This window comes from Falco cherrug, chromosome 8 (genome assembly GCF_023634085.1).
Source record: "Falco cherrug isolate bFalChe1 chromosome 8, bFalChe1.pri, whole genome shotgun sequence".
NCBI lineage: Eukaryota > Metazoa > Chordata > Aves > Falconiformes > Falconidae > Falco > Falco cherrug.
The window spans coordinates 24,910,556-24,935,053 of record NC_073704.1 but is presented as its reverse complement, the minus strand read 5'-3'; the positions used below and the strand labels follow the sequence as shown (position 1 = coordinate 24,935,053).

Below are 24,498 nucleotides of genomic sequence, written 5' to 3'. Positions count from 1 at the left end.
CCAAAACTATTCAAACAATTTATAGGTTAAGCGTCAAGATTTCACGGGGACAATGACTAGGTGGGAAACCTATCATATGATTTCTATCTGGATTCCTCATTTATCTAATTCAAATCACATCAGTGGCTAGGGACTGTGCAAATAAAGAATAGCTGCACAAAATTAAACCTGAACATCTGGGCAGAAAAGTCTACAAATGCTTTTTAGTTTTCCCTGGAAACAGTGAATGAGACTGAGTGAATGTATCACTGACTTTCTGGTTTACAACATGGGACCATCAGTTCCACTGAAATAATGATTTGTGTAGCTGAAGTGAGCTTGATGTGGATGTATATCAATTGGGTGTTTCAAGTCTACTGAGATAAGCATAATAGCTGTGAAACTGCTTCATGGATATGGACTGGGGACCAACACAGTGCTTGGGCATTACTCATGTATCACTTTAGGCCTATTTTGGGACATAAATAGGACCTCATCTTTGTGTAGCACCTTACACTGACATGATTTGAATCCAAAAGTATACCAGATGCAGTTTGTTTGTTGTTTATGTTTTGATAACTGTTTTTAACACTTACTTTACTAATGTTTGAGTGAATGCCATAATTCAACCAGCCATATTATCATTATAACATAAAGACACACATTTTGAAATATCAGGTAATGTTTTCTTGCTTACTTTGTAAAGCTAATTTAAGTCAAAGTTGAAAGAAAAGTATCACTCAAATAAGATGCTACCTTCCCTTCACAATTAAAAATAATAATCAGAGAAACACGTTTTGTACAAACTATTTTCTAAAAACTCACTTGGAGCAAAGTCCCGGTTTATAAGTTAACATAATAAAATACAGTCTAGCTAAACCTAGCTAATACAAATTTATCGTGGAAGCAGTGACAACCCTTATCTGCACAGGGATGGCTGGCAGCAGTACACAGAGGGAATAGCTACAAATGCATGCCATTAGGTATTATTAAACTAAAACTCTGCTGCCAGTGAGAAGGTAGATTTATATTAGTAGACATTAAAATTTTATTAAGACAGAATTATTTACAGCCATAAGACATGCACAGTAGTGCAATATTCTTACAGCCTTAAAGTAAATGCAATAATTGCAATTGAGAGTGAACGTTAACTGTAATGGCTTTCAGAGTTTCTCTCTTTATTCATTAGGCATAAGCCCATTCAAACTGGTGGAAATACTGGTGAAGTTACCCTTAGATAATCAACAAACAATTTCCCCACCTAAGCTAGCAGGCAAGCCTCTCTAGTCCACACGGGTCACAGCTGTGACTTCACTGATTCACAGCAGCCATATGCCTTTAGGTTTAGCATTTCCCTTTACTCTCCTCACCCTACAATTCTTGCATGCCTAAATACCAGCCACCACCTAAACTCAGAGCATCCCCATAGGGTGCTTGTTTCCAGCCTACAGGCACAAAGCTGTGTACCAAGTGCGTTTAGCAAACGGTGAATTCCGCTCATAGCCTACGCAGTTACTATCCATTGATTTACGTACTTAAAAGCACCAACATATTTGACTTTGCAAGCCAGGGACTTCCTTTGGATTCCCAGGGCATACAAACGCCATCTTAATTTAAAAGCAAGAACTCATTAGATATTGAAAGAACTTTTTTGTATTAAAATTATGAGGGAACGTACGGGCAGTAGGTGGCCGTGTAATATCAATTGCATCCAGCAGAAAGGTGTAATTCAAAGGATTGTAGTTTGAGAAAATGTATTTCAAAGGTAATAAAGTTGTGGTACATTCACAGACAAAAAGACTTCTTGATGGGGCGGCTTGGCAGAGCACTTTCTAACAGTATTAGCAAACATGCTGCAGGATTGCTAATGAAATTGTTTCTCTCTCACGCAAAAGCCCATACACTGTTCCTAAATTTGGTATTTTTAAAGCACCAATACTGGTGTGTCACTATTCTGCAGCTGAATATGCATCCAGACAAACAAGATGTCATTTTTTCAAAACTGAAGAAATTACTACAGAATAGACACCACTGAGGGACTGAGGGTCTCACAGCATAAAAATGATGATTATTCCTCTTGCTATCAGCTCTAGTATAAAGTAGAATATAATTATTCTATCATAACTGTAATAAACTGCAATTTCAGACAATAGCATGAATAATTTTTGGTCAATGAGCAGCAAAAACTGGTCAGTGAAAGTGAAGAGAATGTATAGTTTAAACATTTTAAGTCCACAAATAGTACAAAAACCTGTTTTAATCTCTGATGAGTGAGTGTTGTTATTAACTAAAATTGCACAGGATTAGTATTATTCCTACAGAAAGCAAAGGTCAAGAGGTCTTGATTAAAAAAAAATATTTAAAAGAAAGCATTGTCTTATTTGAAGCATTTATGTTTATAATTTGTTCATAAGCTTTGAACTGTTCTTCTCTTCTGGATGCTGATGAAAGTTCAGAGTGTTTTTCATATACTACACAATTAGCATTCATCTTTCTGCAGTGTCATCAACTGCATACAGCCTAGTTATTTGTCCTAGATTTAAACTAGTCATATACTGCACATTTAAATTCATATCCTACATTAACTTCCATTTTTATATACAGCCATTAATATTAACAGTGTTTAATTTAAAATGTTCATTCAGGTATAGTCTCTACATAAAAATAAACAGCTTAATAGAAAGTGAGTGCAGCAAGTTAATGAAATAATATTAGTTACAAGAACTATTATGATTTATATATATGCAAAAGTGGTATCCAAAATAATCTCTTTTAAAATAAAAATTAAAAATAACTAGAAAAAAAATGAAATTATATAGGTGATTCTGGAAATTCCTACTGCTGTAATGTGAAACACAAGTATTTTGGAGACTATTGAAATGCCAAACTGCAGTTCCAATTCAGATCATCCACTTTCAAAGTCTACTAACTGGCTTGTTGCTTTAGCTTTCCTGTATTCCTTCAGCAATCTGTGTTTGCTTTCCTTGGGTTACTAGACCAAAGCAAGGATGAGTATATAGATGGTTATTACTCACAGAAATAAGGGTGCACAAAATGAATCAAAATTAATTTTGCAATATGTTAAATAACTATTAGTCTGTACTTGCAACTACCAAATTCAGGTACACATTCATATGTCAGAATTTAGTTAATGTTTTGCTATGCCTTTAGCATTACTTTATATATCTAATTTACTACTTTAGCTGTATAGGTGAAAATGCAGTTATGCTCCTTGATGCACTCAGCTCCCATGGGATAGAATTACAAGTGAATGTTCTCTATTCCTGTTTATGTTTTAAGTTCCAAGAATTACTATCATATGAGTACAATGGAAGTCTTTTTAGCAGTATGCTGACATGAAAGAAAAGTTCAGCTATGTTGTTTAATTGTGTATACCCCAGTGCTAGGCAACTCTCCAAACCTTACTGTAAACATTGTTTAAGGTTCATCCAGATCAGCGTGATAATGAAGCTTATGCTGTTTACGCTTAGCTTTAAATGACAATTGCTTTTCTTTATGGTTTTATATTTAACTGTACTGAAGCACAGTTAGAGACATCATACCGGGCTGACCTTTTTCTTTTACAGAATGATGCGTTGTCCTCTAAAGCCCTGGTCTAATACTCTGTTTACATCATGTCATTTTCTGAACAGAGAACTGCTCTGTTACCTTTTGTTAGCTTGTTTGGATAACATATTCATCACAGCCTAACAAATGGCAATATTAGATTAATAAGAAAAAAAAGTGCATATTCAACAAATATGTTGTTGAATATTTGAATAGAGCCAAAAGCACTTAATAGGTCCACAAACTGTACGGTTACTCTGAAAATATCATTCATGTTCTAACAAGTATGTATGCACATAATAATGTAAAACCAGCACCATGAACTCAAATGTATAACCATTATGAAGTTATTTTTGTTAACGTAAATACATCTTCCACTACAAAAACATACAGTTGAGGTCAAAAATATAGGACATGTGTGCTCCTTCAATGTTGAGTTGTTATTAGAAGTGCAGACTGAGGGTGTGTAGGCAGACAATTACAAGACAAATACTACATTCTTAAACTTCAGTTCAACATAAGAAGAAAGTTTGTTTATTGTTCAAAGGGCATAATTTACAGTGCTCCAAGTTTCTGTTATATAAGTGCTTCTGTATTTTATGCTCAGCAAGACAGTGAAATTTCACTCAAGAAATGGCCATTAGATTTCATACAAATGCATCATCTTCATGTGAAATCCCGTTTTGGGGATGAGTACTTCAAGATGTGCTTTTTGTAACTGGCTTTTATTTTGCGACATAACAGAACAGCCAGTATAGTATTTCTCCAACCCTAACTATTATGTCTAAAAGCTTCGCAAAGTTCAACATACCTACATTTTTATCAATGTGTTTGTCAGAATCTGGACAATTCAGAGCTATGGTAAAGACAGGCAAAATATTTCAGACTGGATCTGCAGAGGTCAGACAGAACTTCGAATTTTTAATCATGTGAATATTCTTAACTACATGAATAGTTTCAAATGCTGTTCCCATGATCAAGCATTTTAAGAATTGTGACACAGAGATGAAGGTTGTTAAAGCTGATAGAAATTAAGTATTAGCAAAAAATAACACCTCACTTTGTTGGAACTGGGGTGTGTATATATAGTTCATTTGACAATTAGATTAATGTGTTGCTTTGTTCTTTATCAGGTCTCCAACTGACATAAGTCTGACATTATCTCCTTAACTATTGAGCTTTTCCTAATAGTACCCATTACTCACAGGATATTGAATGCACATTATGTAACAAAGTTTTTTTAAAAGTTGTAGTCTATCTTAAACTCAAGGATTATCACACAAAACACTACTACTACCCGGTTTGTTCATACCCTCCCTAAGTCCATTTTCTCTCCTGTGTTTCACTGAGACATGAAAGCCCTCCGTGGCAGTCACACACCTTGTGCAAAGGCTTCCTGACCTGTTTGGAGGGCTGCCAGGGTGCTTCAATAACATATAGAGTAACGACTGATAAGGTAAATCAATTACCAAGTACATCACAGTCTATCTCGTGCAGTAGCAAACCCGGCTTCCAGAGACAACCCTCCTGACCACCTGGGACTCTGTGGCTAGAACCTCAGGTAAAACAACAAATACAAGAAAATCTGCATTGCCCTTACTATTTATTTTATTTCAGATAAACATCCTTTTCTGTTTCCCACAAGAATTTGCTCTCTGCATGTTTGGCTGGATCCTCAGCCATTCCTTACTTTGATCAAAGGCAACAAGAGGGGTCCCCCCAACAATGGGAGCTGTTTAGCCAAAATCATGATCATCCCCTTCCCCACCTGGCACAACAACACTCCAGGCAGGCAGGAGTATCATGGGAAGAAGATGAGATGGATGGAGTCCAATACCCCCATTAAACCTGACCACTATAGGGCTTCAGTTTGTCCTGGGAAAGGATGCAGGAAAGTGAGTGGAGTTGACACTCCAGAAGGTACACCTGCTTGCAAACAAAACAGTTTGTAACTGCAAGCGTCTGGGCTATGAAATGAATAAATGAATAGTCAGGTAATTCTTGTTGATCTTAGATGCACTAATATGGAGAACAAAATTCACCAATTTGGTTTTTGTTTTCAGTAACTTTTCTTTTTTAATAACAGGCCACTGAGGGCATCTTAGTGGATGCTTCTGTGCAGATGCCAATAAGAATTTAGGGATGCTTGCTCCTTCCTTGCTGAAACAAGTCTGTATGTTTGGAAATCAATTGCTTAAGATAAGCAATTCCAAACGTAATTGATGAAAAAAATGTAAAAAGAAATTAAAAATACTTACAAAAGTCAAACATAAAACTATAATAAATGAACTCAAGAAAATAATTCTTATTTCTTAAATAAAAAGCAGGAAATACAAACAAACATATTTAAATTATTTGTGTATTTATGCATCTCTAGAAAAAGAAAACATATATTGTTTACCCAGCATAATGCCCTCTTTTACTAGAAAAATATTTAATTTCAAGTATTTCGAATGTGTAATTTGATTCTCAGTTCTTAGCACATATCAGTCATGGGATACATTCCATAGTTATGAAGTATTACCTTGAGAGATTTCATGCTTCCCAGCACACAGCCCATTTCTGTCCTGGGATGCAAACGTACAATTCTCTTTGAAGTCTATAATAGTCACAAAAGTAGAACATGCTACAGTCTGCAACTGAATTTTTTCTGTATTTAGGGTCAAATTCTACTCAGCGTTACACTTAACTCCATTCCCCTCCAATTTTATTTGGAGGGCTCTAACCGAGAAGAGTTGGTCTCTCATGCCAACACTTAGCGTAATTCAATTAAATGTACATATACGTATACATTCTTGTGAATGTGGGTTTTATAAAACTAAGCAACTTCATATCCATTGTTTTGTGCAACACTAATAGTAGTTCTATTTATAGAACTACTACTATTTAATATAAATGTTTTAATGTAATGATTATACACACTTTCATGTAATTATTTGCGTTTTGCATTACTGCATATCTTAGAAACCTTTCAATTTAAAATTAAATTCAAGATACCTGTATAACTTCAGCACTTAGAATTTTCAAGAAAGGAGACATCAAAAAGAACGCAGAGAAACCTCATCTGTGCTCTGCCAAGTACTCCAGAGCCCATTCTTGAATACTGCATGCAGGCAAAATGCTCACTTAGTGAAGTAAATAAATATTCATTGTGCATTTATTTACTTCTGGTATTACTGGATTTAGTCATATAATTAAAACCATTAAAAGTATTAATTAGAGGACAATACAGTTAATAGAGTTTTAGTTGACACAAGTTTAGCACATCAAGTAAGCTTAATTATGTCCTGTCTACATTTGGAAATTTACCAGAACTACTCTGAAATAACCCCTGATACAGACGTGTAGATATGTGAATATCTATATGGGAATTTATAACACTCAATAATTCCAGTAAAGTATTTCCTTACAAATTCCATTATATTTTTAAGTGTAGACAAGCTCTAAATCTTGTTAGCATCAGTATTCTGCACCTTTGATAGCTTTTACTCTCTGACGCTCCAGTGTGTTTACTTCAGCATCGTCAAACCTTTAAGGCTTCATCCTGGAAAGCAGTAGGAACAGAAGCCTCCTGTATGCATAAAAATTGTATCAGATTAACAGTTTAAAATATAACAACATTTATAAGTAACTCCAGGAGAAGGCAATCACATTTCAGAATAAGAATGCCTCTTCTTGTTTGGCTGGGTTTGAAAGTGGATTGAGCTGTTTTGGACAACGGTACTCTTATTTAAGAAGAAAGCTCTGCTCACTTGAAATTATCTGGGGATAATTATTCCAGAATACCTAATAAATCCTTATGCCTGGCCTTCCACCAGTGCTCGCTGTGCTAGTATTGTGCACAGTGCTTGCACAGCAGTTACTTCTCAAAGATCCCTGCTGTCAGAATAAAGGAACTAGATGCCAAATACCATTCTCAGAGGATCACTGCACATGAGAGATGCAGGATGAAACTATATGCTGCAAAACTCTGAGATTTCATAATTTTTTTAGGGCTAACATCACTAATACAACCAATGATTTAAAGACAAAAGAAAACAAAACCAAAAGCTACAAAAAAGAGACATTAAACCTGAACAAAATAAAGATCTTCTCTTGGTCAGATGTAGTTATGGCTTCAAGATAGCATACTCAAAGTGCAAAATCACTATTTATTATTTCTGATTCCTTCTCCATAAAACTAAAGCCCTTTTTTGGGCTGTGTTGCTCTACAGTGGTAGACTGTGGCAGAAAAATCCACACTCTGTGTTACCCCTTTGTAATACCATGATCTTCACCACCTCCAAAGGCCACAGTACCATTGAGAGTCATTCTGCCCTCTTAAAAAAACATTTTGAATTAAAATACACAAATCACCCCACCTCAGTTACAGGAACTGAAAATTCTATTCTTTGGTGGTGACTTCAGCACTTTAAACCTTCCCTTGGTCTTGCTTTTCCCTCCAAGTGATCTTGACCTGCATAAAAAGCCCACCTCTCCGCCCACCTGAGCAGGCTGGAATGGTATTTCTAGTCCAAACACCAGATCTGCTCAGGCGGCCAGGATGGACCTCAGCCTCTGAGCTGGCTGACACATGACCAGAACAGCGTGCTTGGACACATTAAGTGTTCTGGCATAGTACAAACAGCACAAACGAACAATGAAAACTTTAACATAAGAAAGCACGTCTCTGTATGTGTAAAGCTTAAAGACAAGAAAATATGTTGCTATAAATTCTGAGTTTCACTCTGGCTGCTATACTGTGTAATTTCAACAGAACACTATTTTCCATGCATACTCTTCTAATCTTTTATATTGAGATGGATGCCTTCTGATTTTTTTTTCTGTTTAGCTGCTTTTGCCAGAAGTAGTGTGCGACACGGTATAATGATATTTTGGCTGTTAGGTGGATGCTAACTCCATTTAGTCTTTGCTATACTGTATATTTTCTTGGATTCAGATTCATGCCAGACCTATCAAGATAACAGAATTTCTGAACATATAAAATATCAAAAAGAATAGCAACATCACCACATCACTTAAAGGCTGTGTTCAGGAAGTCCTTGCACTTACTGTAGCTTCAGTGTAATAAGAAAACAGATGTATAACCTACAAAAATAAAAAGAAACGGCAGTCTTCAGTTCTGAGGAGTTTACCTCTATCTACAGTATCACAATACGGCTGCCCCAGTTAAAAGGCGAAGACAACTGCCAAATTTGCCCCATGAGCACCTTTTGTCCCCTCACAATCTATACAAAGCAAGGCCCTTCCCAAAGGTCTTGCCTGTCTGTTCCCCAAACCCCTCCACTGTTTTGTAAATATAACCTTTAATTCTTGCTGAACTTTAGCAGTCCCCAAACAGAGTTCTTGCAGAATACTGCCTTCAGTCTCCCTTTGTTGGAGATGCAACTCCCCATGGATGGCCTGGCAGCTGGAGATGTCTTCTTGTGCCATGCACTGGCACACATGCCACAGCCTCTCCACTGAACTGTGCTTTTTCTCTTTCATTCTTCTCTCTTATCTGTTCTCTACAGCAATTCTCCTCTTGCAAAATTCGTTTTCCTTATATTTTCCCTCTGTTCAGCTTCATAGTTTTCACTTACCTTTTCCTCTTTTCCTATCTCAAATGACAAGACGAGGCTCAAGAGACAGGTCTATGGCCAGCTTTTAAATGCCTGTTTAAGCCACTTTCAGAGATATGCTAATGCCAGGGGACAAAGAAAGCAAAGTGGATCAGCCCCATGGAACTACCTCCCTTCTGTCCAAACCCAGCGCTCCTGAAAGCAGCTGCTCCGGGTCTCCATGTGGGAGTAAGGACTAAGTAGGTAGTTCTTCCAAAGTTGTCTATTGCTTCAGTGAAGACAAGATTACACAAAATTATAGAAACCAGACTACTACTCTGTTGTTATCTCCTTGGTATCCTGAGCCATGCTTTCCCTTCCTCTTTTCCAGATGTTATTCCTATAAGTATCAATTATCAAAAGATTCTCACTAAAACTGCGAAATATTTGTCATTCCCAGACATGGTGCTCAGCTTTCTACTCTCCCAGCTCAGTCTCCTGACATCCTCCAGTAATTAGGCAAGCGGAGATTCTGAGACTTGTATACAACCCTTGATAGCAGCAAGCCTTCTTTCCGCTGTCTCCAAGGGATCCAGAGCAAGTGGCTCCTTAATTCTGCTTTAAGCTATAGGCTGGCATGAACAATAGGCTGGTATGGTCTGGAGATTTTGTAGGTCGTTTAAATTGAAAAATGGGGGCTGTAATGACGTAACTATGGAAATTAATGCTATAATGCTTATTATTGAGATAAAAGATTCTGGTGCATAACTCTTCTGCAAAGACTAGATGCTACGGCCATTTAAATTACAGAACACATGGGTCAAGAGAAGGACCGAGGTCTTAATTTATGAAAAAATCACAGCTAGTGCCCATTTTATGCATGAATGCCTTCATTATACAGACAGCAAGCAAGAATATTTCATAAAAAATACACGCACATGCACACTTCACTAGATTGCCCAATATCTAAGTTACCTGAAGCACAGGCTGTCCTGCAAAGTAGATACCACACTGTCAAAAATCTAAGAATAACAATAACTAGTCAGTCAAGGAAACTGAATCAATAGTGGATGTTTTCTAACAGCTGGTAGGTAAATCTAAACTAAACTACATATCCAACACATTTTTAAAATGTGCATATGCAAGTATTAGCAACCACCACCACAGCACAGGGATCCGCAGCATCCTCCCTGGATGACAAAAGCAGTTGGGTGAGATGCAGCACACTTCCCATCAATAAGAAAGATGCAATACACTTGGGAAGATAACACTCAGATAAATCCCTGCTCTTAAAAAGGGGTGCTGCAGAAATGCCAAGAGTTCTGTTGTTCAACCTATATATGTTTCTAAATCTCATATAAATATCAGTAAAGGAGGAGCCATTTACACTAACCTTGACAGAGCTGAATGAATTGTAAGTAAGCATGGAAAATGACCCATTATATTTCATACGAGTAAAAACAAAAAAGTATTTATTATTCATTTGTTCATCACTCAATTATTCATCTGACATGGAATTCCACTTTCAGTTTTAAAAGTAGGGAAGTGGTAGAAGATATAAAATATGCATAGTTGCTTTTCTGACTCTTTTGGGGCAACATGGCAAAGTAAACTTCTGTCATTCTTCTTTCATTTTACCACACTTTTTTGTTATTTCCCCCAGAAAGATGCATGGCTACTTGGTATGTAAGTGTGAGATGCTGGACAACACTCCTCCCTAGTCCCAGGCCCTCAACTAAAGAAAGGTCCAAGAATAGCATTTAAAATTCCTAACAGCAGAAACACCCCCAGTGCACAAATATATCTTAATTTCTTCCCAATTCTGTATTTTTGTTGAAATCTTCACTTCTATTTATGTTCAGATAGCCCAGTCACCATCAAGGTAAACACTCCAGGATAAAGAAGGAAATAAAGTAGTGTTTAATTAGAAAATTTCTTTTCTGTAATAATGACTTGGAGTGATACTGCTGCTGCCTCTGCAACTTTCTGGCCATGAGGAATTCATCTTAAGGTCAACTTAATCCTGTCTTAGGTCCCTAAATATATAAATTCTGGCACCTAACAGAAACGTGATTTTCAGAATTAATGAACAACCACGATCACATTATTTAGCGATGTAAAAATGAACTGACATTTGGTGGATTTTACATGTTTTTCTCATCATCAATCTGGCTGGCAACTATAGCTGTGATTTTTTTTTATTTTTTTTTTTTAAGATCTAGTAAAAGCAGCATCTTTAAAATTAACTTCAGGGTTTCAGAACATGAGAGCTTCCTGTTATTATACCTGCCATGGAAAATCCTTAGAAAATATGGGGGAGAGAGTATATAATAGACACTAGAAAAAAGTGCTAATAAAAGCAGAGCCAGCTAAAGAAGCTGGGTGGGTGGGTTTGGAAGCCCTTAACATAGCCATAGCTTCTGCAGCTGATGAACTTCCTGTAATTTGGAAGAAAAGTCACTTGAGATACAGCAGAACTGTCAGTGAAAAGCAACAGGAACATGCTAATTCTTCCTATGTTTTCTACTAGAAAGTCAGAACACTGCCTTCTACAGTACTGTCTGCTGCTCCTCTGAATAATGTCTGCTTGGAAAGAAACAAGACTTAATTTGGGGTTAATTATTGTTTTATTTAATTTTTAATCCATGTTCGGGACAAAAACTTATCAACAAATTCAGATTTGATGCAGGAACAAGAAATGTCAGCCTAAAGAAGTGGTTTGGTATGAGAATGCATACATCTGTCACGATTTACAGCAGTTTTGTAGCACTATAATGTTCTGCCAGGAGGAAAACAAATAGACAAACCTAAAACCTTAAATTTTAAGCAGCTTAAACAAGACTTTTGCTAAAATGGGATAAGGGAATTTGCATGATAAAGAGATTATTGAAATGTCATTTACATATTTGTAGAATGCGTGTTCTATTAAATAGAAAAAGAGAATTCCTTCTACACCTTTCCTTTCCAAATAGCGTATCACAGCTTACAATGATGAAACACAGAAGGAACAGTAACAGTTACTTTAGAGCCTCTTACACTGATGGCATGGTGATGGTGCTTACAGAATCACACACCACCGGTTTGGTAAAGACATCTGGAGGCCATGCAGTCCAACTTCCCTCCAAGAGCAGGTTCAACTAGATCAGGTTCCTCAGGACCTTGTTCAGTTGAGTCTTCACGCTCTCCAAGAGATCCAGAACCTCTCTTGGCACCTGTTCAGGTGCTTACCCACTCTTACAGTGAAAAAAAAATTATTCATCCCTAATTACAATTTTCTTATGTCCAGCTTGTATCTGTTGTGTTGCATCCTATTGCCTATACGCTTCTATGATAAAACTACCAGATCTGTAGACAAGGGGAGAGCAGTGAATGTCATTCACACTGATTTTAGCCAGGACTTTGACATTGTGTCCCACTATATTCTTGGACCCAAGGTAAAGACATTATAGTCTGGATGAGTGGAAAACTAGATTAGAATGAAACTAACAGGATGGTCAGGCTCAGAGAATCACAGTTAATGGGTTATACTCTGCCTGGAGGCCAGTACCAAGTGGAGCACTACAAAGGTCTATCCTGCTACTGGTATTTTTAACATTTTTATATCAAAGAAGTGCAAAGTTTTGCATCTGGGAAGGAAGACTCCCTTGCAATGATATAAACAGGGGACTGACTGGCTGGGGAACAGCTCTGCTGGAACAGCACTGGGGGGGGGGCGGGGGGGGGGGGGGGGCAGACAGCAAGCCAGGCATAAGCCAGCAGCATGCTCTGGCAGTAAGGTATGCCTCCTGGGCTTCATTTGGGTGAGGGAAGTGACTATCCCCCCATTTGATAGACCCCCATGTACAACACTACACGCAGCAGCATGGGGCCCCCAGTAACAGACAGACATTGATAAGCTGGAGCAAGTTCAGTGGAGGACCATCAAGACGGCTGGGGGCTGGCTCACACGCTCTGTGAAAAGCTGAAGGAACCAGGCTTGTTCAGCCTGGAAAGAAGGCTTTGGCGGGATGTAACAGCAGCTTTTTATTTCTAGAATGAACACCTCTGAGGAGGTTAGCAAGGAGAAGGAGTCATGTTCTTACAGTGGTGCATGGTATGACAATGAGTGTTAAGTTGAAACAAGAGAGTCTCAGACTGGAAATAAGGGGTGAAAAAATCTCCATGAGGACAGCCAGCATTGGAACAGGTTGTGCAGAGAGGCTGTGCACCTCCATCCTTGGAGGCTTTCAAGACCAGACTGAGCAACCTGTTCTGATCTTCCATGTGAGCCTGCTTTGAGCAGAAAGTTAGATCAGAGAGCTCCTGAAGTCTCTTCCAACTTGAATTATTCTGTGATCCTATCCTAGAGCACCTCCAAGAAGTGTCTGGGTCCACCTTGTCTATACATGCTCATTTGGTACATTTAGACAGCAAGTAGATCTCCCCTTAGCCTTCTGTTCTTAAAAGTTAAATGAAGCCACTTGTAGGACATGGAAATAAAGCAGGGAAATACACACATTCATCGGGGGGGGGGGGGGGGGGGGGGGCGGGGCAGAAATCACCCAAATGCAGATATGGAAAGCACAGAGAACAACCTAAACGTAAGCACTGAGTATATGGTCCTGTAAAAGGCCTAAACAGAGAGAGTAGTGAACTGGGAAAAGGAATTCGGGACTGAGAACAAATGAACTGCTTCTATGATTTGATCCCTGTGTTCAGAGAAACGGGAGTTTGACTATTCTTTTTCAGTAATTCAGCTACACCAAAGAAGCAGCTAAGTATCAACATTTCTTCATTCTACCTGGCACAATAAGAATCTGAGTTTTTTGGATAACTGACTGGATCAGAAGACGCAGGAGGCATTCTAGAGTCTTTGCCCCAGTTAACAGAGATGCTTCCCCCTCCAAAACGTCCCTATGTATTCTCCTCACTTTAACATGCAATTGTCAAAAGCAAATGGTCACTAATCAGAAAAGCTACCCAGAGGAAACCAGAAGGTCACAGGCACTATTCATGAAATTCAAAGTTTATATCATAAACCCTTCTTAAATGTTTTTTCTAGGAGACAGAATGTTTTAGCTAGTACTTTTCCAAATGAGTCACTAACACCCTTGTCTTAATTCTGCAGCTGCTGCTAATTTGAAGTGCCAGCCTTCTCCCCTCTTTCCCCAGAATGAAATAAAATATCAATGTTGCACTGTGCTGAAAATGGAAAGTTAGATGTAACACTATACTACAAGGCCTCTGGAAGTCCCATTTACATTTGATTCTTTCTTTCCTCCTAGGCCTATACCTAACTTAAGCCCTCTCAGCAAGTTACTTCACACTTTCTTCCACACTCATTGGTTACAAGAATGAAAGACAGATTCAAATTGGGGTTTTAACACTTTGTGCACCAACATCTAACGCAATTTAAAACAGTAACAGAGAAAACAGTCATAGAAGAATGATGCTAGCTGTTATCTGCATTTGTATGCCATCAACAGGTTTTGGTAACCTAACAGCTCTGTTCTATCTTCCTTTGGCTTGGATCTTTTGCCCTCTTGGGCAAGGACATGGAAAACCTTTTATTTAGAAAAGTTAAGCACCACCCTTTTGTTGTACAAAAGTGAGACCCAAGAGGGTGTACTTTTCTCAGAGTCAACTTCACCCACAATTACACAAATCTCAAACTCCTTAAGTGCCTCATTAGTTGCTCCACTGTAGAAAAGTATTACAGTTGGGGTTTGGGGGGGTCAGCTTTCAGCCAGACTGGTTTCTTGATTCAGCTTACTGATCGATCATACAAATGCTCGTGCCAGCATAGAGGCAGGGACAGGAATGAGTTGCTGGGGGCAATGGGGAAAGACAAGACTGCCCTTTTTGGCTGCTGTGCATAGTTATGTAAAATTAAAGTGATTATGTAGCTATGGCCTGAGGGGTAGAAGAGGTCACAGATACTACGGCAGCCTATAAACTGCTATAGAAATTGTGTCAGTGTGTGTTGCCAAGAGACAAGCAAGGGAATTCTGTTCTTAACCTGTAGTAAAAATCCACAAAGTAAAGCCCATTCGCTCTACGTCTCTACAGAAGATCAATACTTTCCTCCCAATGCTCAAGAGTCACAAAACACTTTGAGTTGCATTTTGCATCAGTAAGCTCGGGTTATCTACCCGGACTGATTCTGAAACACTTTTCACAGGCCTTATGTGTACACTGAGATTTCAGAAATTTAGCTTAAATATAATTTGAAATGTTTTCATCAAGTCAGAGTAACTGAGACTAAATGTATTCCTACAGTTTCAGACCACAAACAGAGCACAGTGGTTTCAAAAGCTACCATGAAACAAGTGAGCCATGGTACCTCACAATACCCATGTCCAAGACCTCATCCTTCCTCAATTCTGAGATAATTCAGCTTAGAACTTAATGAAATTACATTTAAACACAGGTCTCAGTATTTTCAGCTGAGGAAGACTAAGAAAACACATGAAGTCAGATAATAATAATCACCTATTAACCACACAGTAAATACAATCTGAATCTGTTGTGTGCCTGTGTTTTGACTGAAATGAATTAATTCACACAGAACAGATTTTTATCAGCATGTTTTTCAAAAATTTTTCACATCTTTAACAAAGCAGGTGATTTTCCAGTACAAACAGTTGTGATCTGTACTTTGCACAGACCATAGGACATCTATACAATACAACAAAAAATAGTACATAAGTTGTAGCATATTTTGGGCTAAATCTGAGCATATCTCTTCAAAGGACTATTTCTCAAACCAAAAGCGTAATTTCATGAAAAACAATTTATTATTTACACCATCATTATTTGCTGTTCATTATGACTACTTGGAAGACTGAAACTGAAATACATAACTGTACCAAGCTATATTTTCCCGTTTATGATTACACCTTTGTTCAAACTTCTTTACTGCTAGTATACTTCACTTTGCATCAAGTGTCCTTCATTAGAAGCACTGGATTAGTAGCATCAATTACCTTTCTGAGTAAGAGTGATGCATCTACTATCAACACTGACAGCTCAAACTGCTGCTTGGACTTTGAAGCAGCTTAAAAATTGGGTCCAAGATGGTTTTTTTATGTATATCCTAGAGAGATATGTTTCTGAATGGCATTGTCTTATTGGGAAACAGATTTAGAAAGCAATGCTTTACTACATTGTATTATTCCCCATTGCAAAATGTCAATAATTTTATCTATCTTTTCTTTGTTCCTTCAATACGAAGTGTAAGATCCAAAAATTACTCCCAGGAAATTTCATCCTTAAGACTGAGACCTGAAGTTTATGCTCTTAACTAGAAGAAAAATATTTTGAAGTATAGAGTTCCCTTTACAAATAAGGTTAAGAATCTAAACAGCATGCTCAGCTCTGGTTTAAAAGTAATGAGAAAAAACTACCGTCATTACCAAGAGTAACAGTTGAGTTGTGAAAGAAAACATACTTCAAAGAACTGTTTTATACAAAGAAAATTAACTTCTCCCCCCACAAATTTATCGTACACCTTTCATGACTGCCTTGGGATCCTGCGTTGAAGGTAAAGCTAGAAAATACACCAGTACAAATCAGACATATTGTGCAATTCTAGTCTCTACAGCTGCTGCTACCTACTGGATATAAAATTCATAGACATGGTTTTGGACCATACCCAGTGCCTGGGGGTGTTAATAATCAAACACAAAAGGCAAACAGTACTGAATAAATTTTTCAAGGTTTTTTCAAGTCATATATTGGTTTATCACTTTTCTGTAAAAGTCAGTCCCGTAAGACTATCAGACTCAGAATCTGACTTGTATGTCAGCAGTAAAGTTACTACTGAATCAAGAAGAGGGACCAAGATTCCGTTGACGTGTTAAATGAGGCCAATCACACAGTATCAAATTAAGCCCCAAGCACAGTGTACTCTAGGGATGAGTTTAGTCTCAAACTTCTAGAAATTACAATGCTTATAAGAACCTGTCATTTCTACCATTAATGCAGTAGGGGAAATATTTTTTATTTTGTCATTTGCAAATTCAGCTTCTAGTGCATGTGTATTTATACCATTCCTCTCTTTAGAGAGGTTGGATTAAGAGACAAAAGTTGTGGTTTCTTAAAAACTCTTTTTAAAAAATTCCCTAGAAAAAGTACAAAATCAATGCCATTGCTACTTGTCCTTGATTCCAGCGCTCATCACACAATCTATGTCTTGCACTGCCTAACTTTTGATCCTCCAAAGTGAAGATTATGAATAACATGTCATTGCAGATCACCTCCAAATTATGCATGGTCAGTATAACCCAAGTGTGAATCGAGTTTCTAGTAAATAAAATGTCGCTCATCTGAAATGAAATCAAAGGCAAAACTCATGTTAACTTCAATGAAGCCAGCCTTCAAGATGATGATGTTGTGAAGCATTTCTATATTTCATGTACCTTTATCTTCATCGGTTATTTATATAGTCACAATAATGTACATTAACATACACAATACATTAACTTATGTCCTTCTTGACTCCACCAAACAATGCAGTGCTTCCAGCATGGAATATCCAGGTTTAAACCTTCCTGCAGTCACTGCTGCTGACCATCTATCTGGGTACATCCTGCTTCTAATGCAGATTTGTCCATAGTTCTCAAGAGAGGCCCTGAGAGAATGATGCAAAACCAGAGTAATTCAAGGCAAGGAGGATGAACATTTGCAGAGCTTTGTATGAACTTAGTTCAATCCATTTCTAGAAAACCTTCAACTTTTGCATATACAAGAATTATTCGAGTAATGCTTTCTAGAAACACTTTCTGAAGGACAATTTCTAGTTCATAGCAAGCCACCTGAACTAAACTTCAAAAGTTAAAAGGAGCTCTAACTGGGACAAGGAGAGAGACGCCCCACACAAAATAAGCTAGCCTGAACAATTACATTAAAAAATCATTGTGATCAGTGACAAAAAGTCACTAGCCTGTCTGACGGATAGACGCATCCATGCATGCACATGCAAACAGGCATTCCCAGTTTTGGACAGAGATGTTTGGAAGATGAGTAAATGCTCTTTCTAGAGAACATTCTTCAATTCTCCAAATTTTACATCCCTTGAGATTATTTTATACAACTGGAGGGATCACTTCACCATCAGCACTCTCGTGTTTTTCTTAAAATTGGGTAATTTTTATACTTCTTTCCCTTCCACAATGTGGTACACTTTTTGAAGGAATTCTTTGGATAGTTGCACAATAAAATCCCAGCCTGACCAGAATGGGAAAGAACACATTCAAGAGGTTGAGGAGGCTAACAGGATCAGGTAACTGCACAGAGACAAAAAGTTAGCCTGCAGCTAACTGTGCTTTTATTTGGTTTTGTTTTTAATGGATTTCTAAGCCCAGTCAAGAACCAGTGACATCACAATTACGGACAATTAATATAACTTCCCACAACAAGAAGCGTGCAAATTATTTCTATCCAACCTTATAAAGACGCATACTCCATGTAACTGTAGACTTGTCTTTTACTATGTACAGATTTTGCAGTCATAGTGCCTATGGAATAAATACAACTAAGGTCACTAGAATTAGTAATCATTTACTCTGATTAAAATCGGCTCATAAGCTAGTAAAAAATTTTAAAGGGTAATAGACCTCTGCTTGGCACAGAATGTGGTGAGTAAAGGTATTCATCAATAACAAATCATTAGAGTCCTACCACTTCTGCTTTAGAAGCATCTAAACCAGAAGGTTCTATATCAGTCTGTTAACTTCATACACTGACACTAAACTGTGGGTTATCCAGTGTCTCCTAATAAGAAAGTTTGATATCTGTTTTGTTTAACACTGCAGTAAGCTCCCTGTTAACCCATTTCCTACTTACTGTGCCATCAACAGGCTTGGAGAAAAATTAAATGTTCCCATTTAAAAGTTTGCTATCAACAACCTGAAAATAAGTTTTTGACATGGCAGAATCTCCCTGTTCGCTACAAGTTTACATCAATCTATACTCCTGCCTATGAACCTACACAAACTTCTAGAAATATTAGTTCTTTTCATATCTGCCAGGGTACTCATTTTGCAGCTCCCAAATTATACAGTTGGAAGCCCACTCAAAGGTAATTTAGCAAGATTCATGAGATTTCATTTCTGCTGGGTTCTTGTTACCTAATACCACACAAAAGAAATAGAATTTGAGTATCACATAAATATTATCTATTACTATTAAATGCTTGCACATTAAATAAACCATGCTATCTACAGGAAATGTTGCAGATTTCTACTAACTCTCTCATACAAAGAACTTTTCTGTATGATACAGAAACCTATCAGTAAAATTAGTCATATTGTTGCATTACCACCCAAGGAAAACCCAGTAACACACCTAGTTATCACAATTTATTTGTAGATTGTTGTGTGTATCATGTCCCTGAATTCCATCTGATATTTACGTAAAGGAAAACAAAACATAAATTCACTTTTATTTCTTCACTTATTTCTTCACTTGACCAAAGCAAACAGATTAGTGGCCTAGAGATGTATATATATACATTATACATTTGTATTTTTTTATGTGTACTCTGTCTTGTTAAACCTTTCAACACTTCGCCTAGCACAGTCATATTTTACTCCTGGTCAGAGGGGCCTTCAGCATTAGTTAAATGCATACAATCTTAATTAAAATCATTTTCTAAAATGTTGAAATACAGCATATCTTCATTACAAATAAAATATTAAGTAAGGAAATCAAATACAATGGAGTTGAAATTTGAAAAGCAATGTTACAGAAATATTGTTAAAGAAAGTATCTAAATCTTTAGAAACACCCATTGAACTTGGAAAATATTTTTGATGCTCTCTGACACATCATGCAGTGCTGCAGTGTAGGAACTGTCCTAAAACATACATTCATTGGAAGACACAAAAATTTAACAGATACATCAAACACATCATTTGCCAGAACAACTGTAGCAGTCCCAAAAACGCAGGTTTTACAAGTTTCAACTTGAAACCGTTTCAAACTATTTTCATTGCCATAATGATTTTTCATATTAAAAGCCTTAAATCAAATGAACAAAGTAAACACTGGAAGCAGGTGTAAGTCCACGGTTTCACTGATCTCTTTTGATGCTGAGCTCCCTAAGATTAGGGCGAGGGAGGTGCTGAATCACAGCAAACGTTTGTATTTCCTCCCAGAATATATGACTGAACCAGCCTGAACACTTCACGAGTAAGACTGTGAAGATCATAACAGACAAATACAAAATCTGTTTTTAAAATCTGTAACATATTTTGTAGCAAATAAAATAGCTGACCACATCAACATTTTAACCTAAAGAGCCATTAGGAATACATGTGACTTCTAATGAGTATTTCTGAGCTCTCTACAGAAAAATCCATCTTCAAGCAATTCCTGTCATCTCCTAATTATCGATTTGCAGTTTATTAGTCAGCAGATTTTCCATCATTACTTAAGTAAAGATAAGATGGGAAGCTAAACTTCTAGTTTCAAAATCTCTTACCTCCCCCAGTGCAATCATGTGTCATTACCCATCATACGTTCAGCAAAGGCTATTCAACTCTACTATAATTTGTCTTAAAGATTTCTCCAGAATTACTGAAATAGTTCATGTAGCGGACAGTGTGTTGTGTTAGGGCCCAAAGAACAGAACAGCCGAAAATTATGAATTTAATAATTTTTCTGCATGTTAAGAGAGGATCCATAGCAAGAAGGTTGCTTATATTACTGAATTCTGCATACCCGAATATTGAAACTTACAGTTACCACTCCATTTATCTACACCAAAAAGCCACCTTTTTTCTTTTATTTCTTTTACAAAATCAAGATCTCTGAAAACAGGAAGCCTTCACTAGATCACTGATATTTGATTTCATGTGTGCAGGTCAAATGGCTGTGTGCTTTCTCTGCTGAAACAGAGTAATGTAATTTAAGGCTGTATAATTTTATAGCAAAGACTGCAAGATGTTTTGAAGATGTCATTGACTGTAATACAAATCAATATTAAATTATCTGTACAGGAAACGTTTTCAAAAGATGGTCCATCAGGCTTTCTCATAGGATCATGGATTTCTAGGATCATACTCTAATAACTACAGTAAGCTATTACAGTTTACCTCCCTCTTCAATTATTTACAGGTCGAAAAAGCCAAGTGACATTGCTTTATACATATTCAGTGTTATGGTTTTGGTTCATAACTTACCAATGTCACACAGAATCATGAAGGTGAAAGTTTCTGAACAAAGATATTTTTTCTTTTGAAAATCTTCAGAGTCATACAGCTAAGTGATGCAAAAGGCTGTCCTCTAGGCACTCTACCTTTCTTCAAAATAATGCATTAAAAATATATATCCAAACAGTACTGAAGTGATTACTCTGCAGCATAATCTTTAAATAGCTAGACTGTACTATCTAGCCTGATGTCGATTACACATATGAGAGATTAGTCATTTCAAATCACCTCAAGACCTTCATCATATTTCTATCAATTTCTGTATATGTGAAAGCACATTTCAAAGCTTCCTCATTGCTGACTTGTAAAATGTCTCATGACTGTCAAACTGAATTTATTTTTCAGCCAAGCAGCATAAATTACATTTCACAATATAGTAACACAGAACACAATAAAAAGAAGAGCCTATCAAGTGTGCGGATAAAGAGAAGGGAATTCTTGTCCTGTCATTGCCACACAGGCAGGACACTTCCATAGCAAAAGAAAAAAAAAAAAAGAAAAAAAAACAACAAACAAAGCCCAACAACAGCACACACACAAAAAAAACCACACAAAAAAAAAACCCAAAAACACAACACACGATTATGACCTCTAAAAAAAGTTCACACATTGAAGCCTCATATGGGTCTGTTTTGCCTTGCGAGGAGTGACACTGGGGTTGGAGAGGCTTACGCGAGATGTTCCAGACAGCTGATGCAACCACCTCTGCATCTGCCAGTGTGCAGCGTGATGCTTCTAGAGCAGTGGGGCTGGCTGCCCTTACAGACTTGAAGGAGAAAGGGGGGGGGGGGGGGGGGGGGGGCGGAAAGGTGGAGATCCACCACCGCAAGAACTACTGAATCAGTTTTCCCACACACGGCAGCTCCCCGTGGACAACTGGCCGTCAGGAGCTGGACCCTTAACGCCTTTTTAATCCAGTTTGTAAACTGCAAGGCGGCAGCTCACAAAGGTCCAACTCCACAGACAACGAGTACCCAGCCGAGCCCTGCAGCCTGCCCAGCGCCCGCGGTTCAGCGCATTACGGCCATGCCCAGCGCGGCCCCGCCACCCCCGGGACGCCCCGCCACCCCCGGCCCAGCCGGCGCGGCGGGGGACCCGGCCGGGCCCCGACTGCGGGTCGCTCCCAGCGCCCGAGGCGGCTGCGCCCGGTGCCGGCAGCGGGCGCGGGGCCCCACAGCGCTCCGCCGTGCGGCGGGGTGGCCGGGGACGCGGCGGGGAAGGAGGAGACACGCCGAGAGCCCCGGGGAGGAGGAGGGACCGCGGGCGGGGGGAGGCGAGGGGGAAGGAGACAGGTCGCAGCCGGCACGGGCGGCAGCCGGGGAAGGGGTGGGCGCCCGGCGGCTCCCGGGGCGGCGGCGGGCGGCAGGAAGGGGCTGCCGCCTCTTTCCTGTCTCCGTCCCCCGGTGCAACCTGACCGCCTCCCCCGGGCCGTGCCCCGCGTCGCGCAGCCCCCGTCCGGGCTCGGCCCCGGCCCGCCGCCCTGGAGCGGGGCCAGCCGCAGCCCCGCCGCGCCGCCCGGCGTGCCGTACCCTACCTTCGCCTGCAGATACTGGGGGTAGTAGTAGGTGGTGTACTGGGGGTACATCTGCTGTTTCCACACTTTGCCCATGAAGCTGGAAATGTAGCCTGCAGTGCAGGGACGGGGGGGCACTTTGGGGGGCTCCAGCCGCCTCTCCGTCTCTCTCTCCCTCCTGTCTCTTCCTCTCCGGCGGCGGCGGCTGCTGCTGCTGCTGCTCCTCGGCCGAGCCCAGACCTTCCTCCTCCTCCACCCAGAAGCCACACGGAGCGGCGGCGGCGGGGGCAGGCACTCTCGCTCTCTCCCCGGGAGTTCCTGCCAAGTCCCCGCCCGGCCGGGGCCGAGCAGCGGCGGCGGCGGGCCGGCTGGCGGAGCGAGGAGCGCTCGGGGCCGGCGCGGCGGCGGCGGTGCCAGGCAGCGGGGCAGGGCCGGCGGAGGGAGGGAGGGTGGAGGGAGGCGGGAGAGAGGGGGCGAGGGGCGGCGCTTGGCCCCGCCGTGCGAGCCCCGGGCCGGCCCGGGCGGCGGGGCAGCCCCGCGGGGCAGGGGGAGCCTCCGCGGCGGGCAGCGAGCGGCGCCGCTCGGCCGGGGGCCGCTGCGGCGCCGGGAAGGGCAGCGGTGCCCGGCGGGAGCGGAGCGGAGCGGAGAGATGAGCGGGGGGTTCCACGTTCCGGAGGAGGAGGAGGAGGAGGAGGAGGGCTGCAGTGGTCGCATCCGCGCACGGCTCGGCTCTGACCTAATTAGCCGGGTGGTGCTTTGTTATCGCCTCTGCTCTTTGTGCCTCTCGGCGCCGAGCAGTGGTGCGGGCTGTAGGGGAGACGGGGATACAATTTTGGAAAACTACGTTTGGCTTCGGTTCTGCCTGGCGGTGGAGGGTCCATTTATCTGGTAGGAGCAGGAGGCACTGCAGTGCTAAAATCGCCCTACAGAACAGCAACCACAAAACCAGACCAAATTCCCTGTCTGGCCCATCGTACATCCTTAGATTTGTACTTTTTGCCAGCAGTGCCGAGTACACTTCGTTCTTAAGCAGGAACCATTCCCGTTCTAGTCGATAGTAGTTATCATTTTTCCACTTGAATATTTTCTCTCTGAAAGATAATTTCCCAAATGCTAGAGGTAGGTATCAGCAGCACACTATAATCCACTCTTGTTTGTAAAAAAAAAAAAAAAACAAAACGCTCAGCCCAGTGGGCTTGCCTCTGACAAATGTGTCTCTTCTCCACCCACGGATGAACTGATCCTCAGAGCATTAAAGCAGATGCCATTTCTTTGTCACACTAATCACAAGCATTTTTGACTCTCAGCACTGTTTTATTAATAAAACATACATGTAAGGTCCACCAAAACTCCTCAGTGTACTAGCATCAGCTAAGCTAAAGGTGATAATAGTGGAAAGAAAGATTTCAAAACTTGAGGATTTACAAGCATCCCAGTGCAATAGCAAAGGCAGACTTTGTACAGCCATGAATCCCTGGTGCAGGCTGAGTGATGGGAGGTAACTGCAGATGCTCTTCCAACTTCCAACCGAGCAGAGGACAATTATGCAAATGACATTGCAGCTCTGCTGGCTAGCTGTTAAGATCTCTTCAGAAGTTTTTTTCTGGGGAAGACATTTGTACATGCTTTATGGTCCACACAGATTGAAAGAGTAGTTGCATCTTTAGGGGACAGCTTTTACTCCAGGAAAGAGGCATGGGAGCTC

General features: G+C 39.9%; 1 protein-coding gene across 2 annotated transcripts in view; it reads right to left on the bottom strand.

Moving 5' to 3' along the window:
- The window catches only part of RBMS1 (RNA binding motif single stranded interacting protein 1), a 148,985-nt gene extending 125,760 nt beyond the window's left edge, over positions 1-23,225 (bottom strand). The window contains exon 1 of one of the 2 annotated variants that reach the window (XM_055717851.1): positions 22,815-23,225. In XM_055717851.1, coding sequence (XP_055573826.1) covers positions 22,815-22,889 — 75 coding nt within the window. In that variant the 5' untranslated portion in view covers positions 22,890-23,225. The remainder of the gene's footprint in view (positions 1-22,814) is intronic. The other variant, XM_055717852.1, reaches the window with a different exon arrangement.
- Positions 23,226-24,498: the final 1,273 nt, after the last annotated feature.